The sequence below is a fragment of the Sinocyclocheilus grahami genome, unplaced genomic scaffold (genome assembly GCF_001515645.1).
Source record: "Sinocyclocheilus grahami isolate Dianchi unplaced genomic scaffold, SAMN03320097.WGS_v1.1 scaffold4013.1, whole genome shotgun sequence".
NCBI classification, from domain to species: Eukaryota; Metazoa; Chordata; class Actinopteri; order Cypriniformes; family Cyprinidae; genus Sinocyclocheilus; species Sinocyclocheilus grahami.
Window position 1 is genome coordinate 5,105 of NW_015509030.1, and position 627 is coordinate 5,731.

The 627-nt window shown below is 34.6% G+C and overlaps 1 protein-coding gene across 1 annotated transcript in view; it reads left to right on the forward strand.

Moving 5' to 3' along the window:
- LOC107576605 (contactin-3-like) overlaps positions 1–627 on the forward strand; it is a gene marked incomplete at its 5' end in the record, with an annotated part of 8,487 nt that overhangs the window by 2,575 nt on the left and 5,285 nt on the right. The window contains one exon of the mRNA XM_016262751.1: positions 297–465. Within this exon, the coding sequence (XP_016118237.1) occupies positions 297–465 (169 nt within the window). The remainder of the gene's footprint in view (positions 1–296; positions 466–627) is intronic.

Below are 627 nucleotides of genomic sequence, written 5' to 3' on the forward strand. Positions count from 1 at the left end.
GTGGAATTTCATCACTGAAAATTCTAGTGTAAAAGCTCCATAGGATCGATTGTTTCTATTCAATATCTTTCATGTCAAATATTCACTCTTAAATATTTGCAGTTGGTGTAAAATAACCTTTTTTGCTTATAGTTGGAGTTAAAATATTTTAAATAGAGTGATTCAGACTGATTGCCCATCAGCCCCTTATGCTATCTTCATGCATCAGCCGTTGAAAATACCATATCATTCTGATAACAAGTGGGACAATGTAAATGGAGGTAATTGTTTAAAAATAAATTGTTATTGTTTTGTAGGTACTGTATAAGCGGAACCAATTCAGCAGGCCCAGCATTATGGAGACCAACACCACCTCAGTGGAGCTGTCACTACCCACAGATGAGGAGTACATCATCCAGATCAGACCTTTTGGAGAAGGAGGGGAAGGCAGCAGCAGCCGACAGATCACCATTCCCAAAATATCAGGTAGATCATCCTCTACTAATTGGCTTATTTTTAATTCAGTTTTGATTTTATGCTATATTTTATTTAAGAGAAAAAAAGTTGAAGCTTACAATTTCAGAAATAGAATGCATTATAAATATATAAATATAATTGTTAAGGGATGATTTACAATCAGCAGGTCAT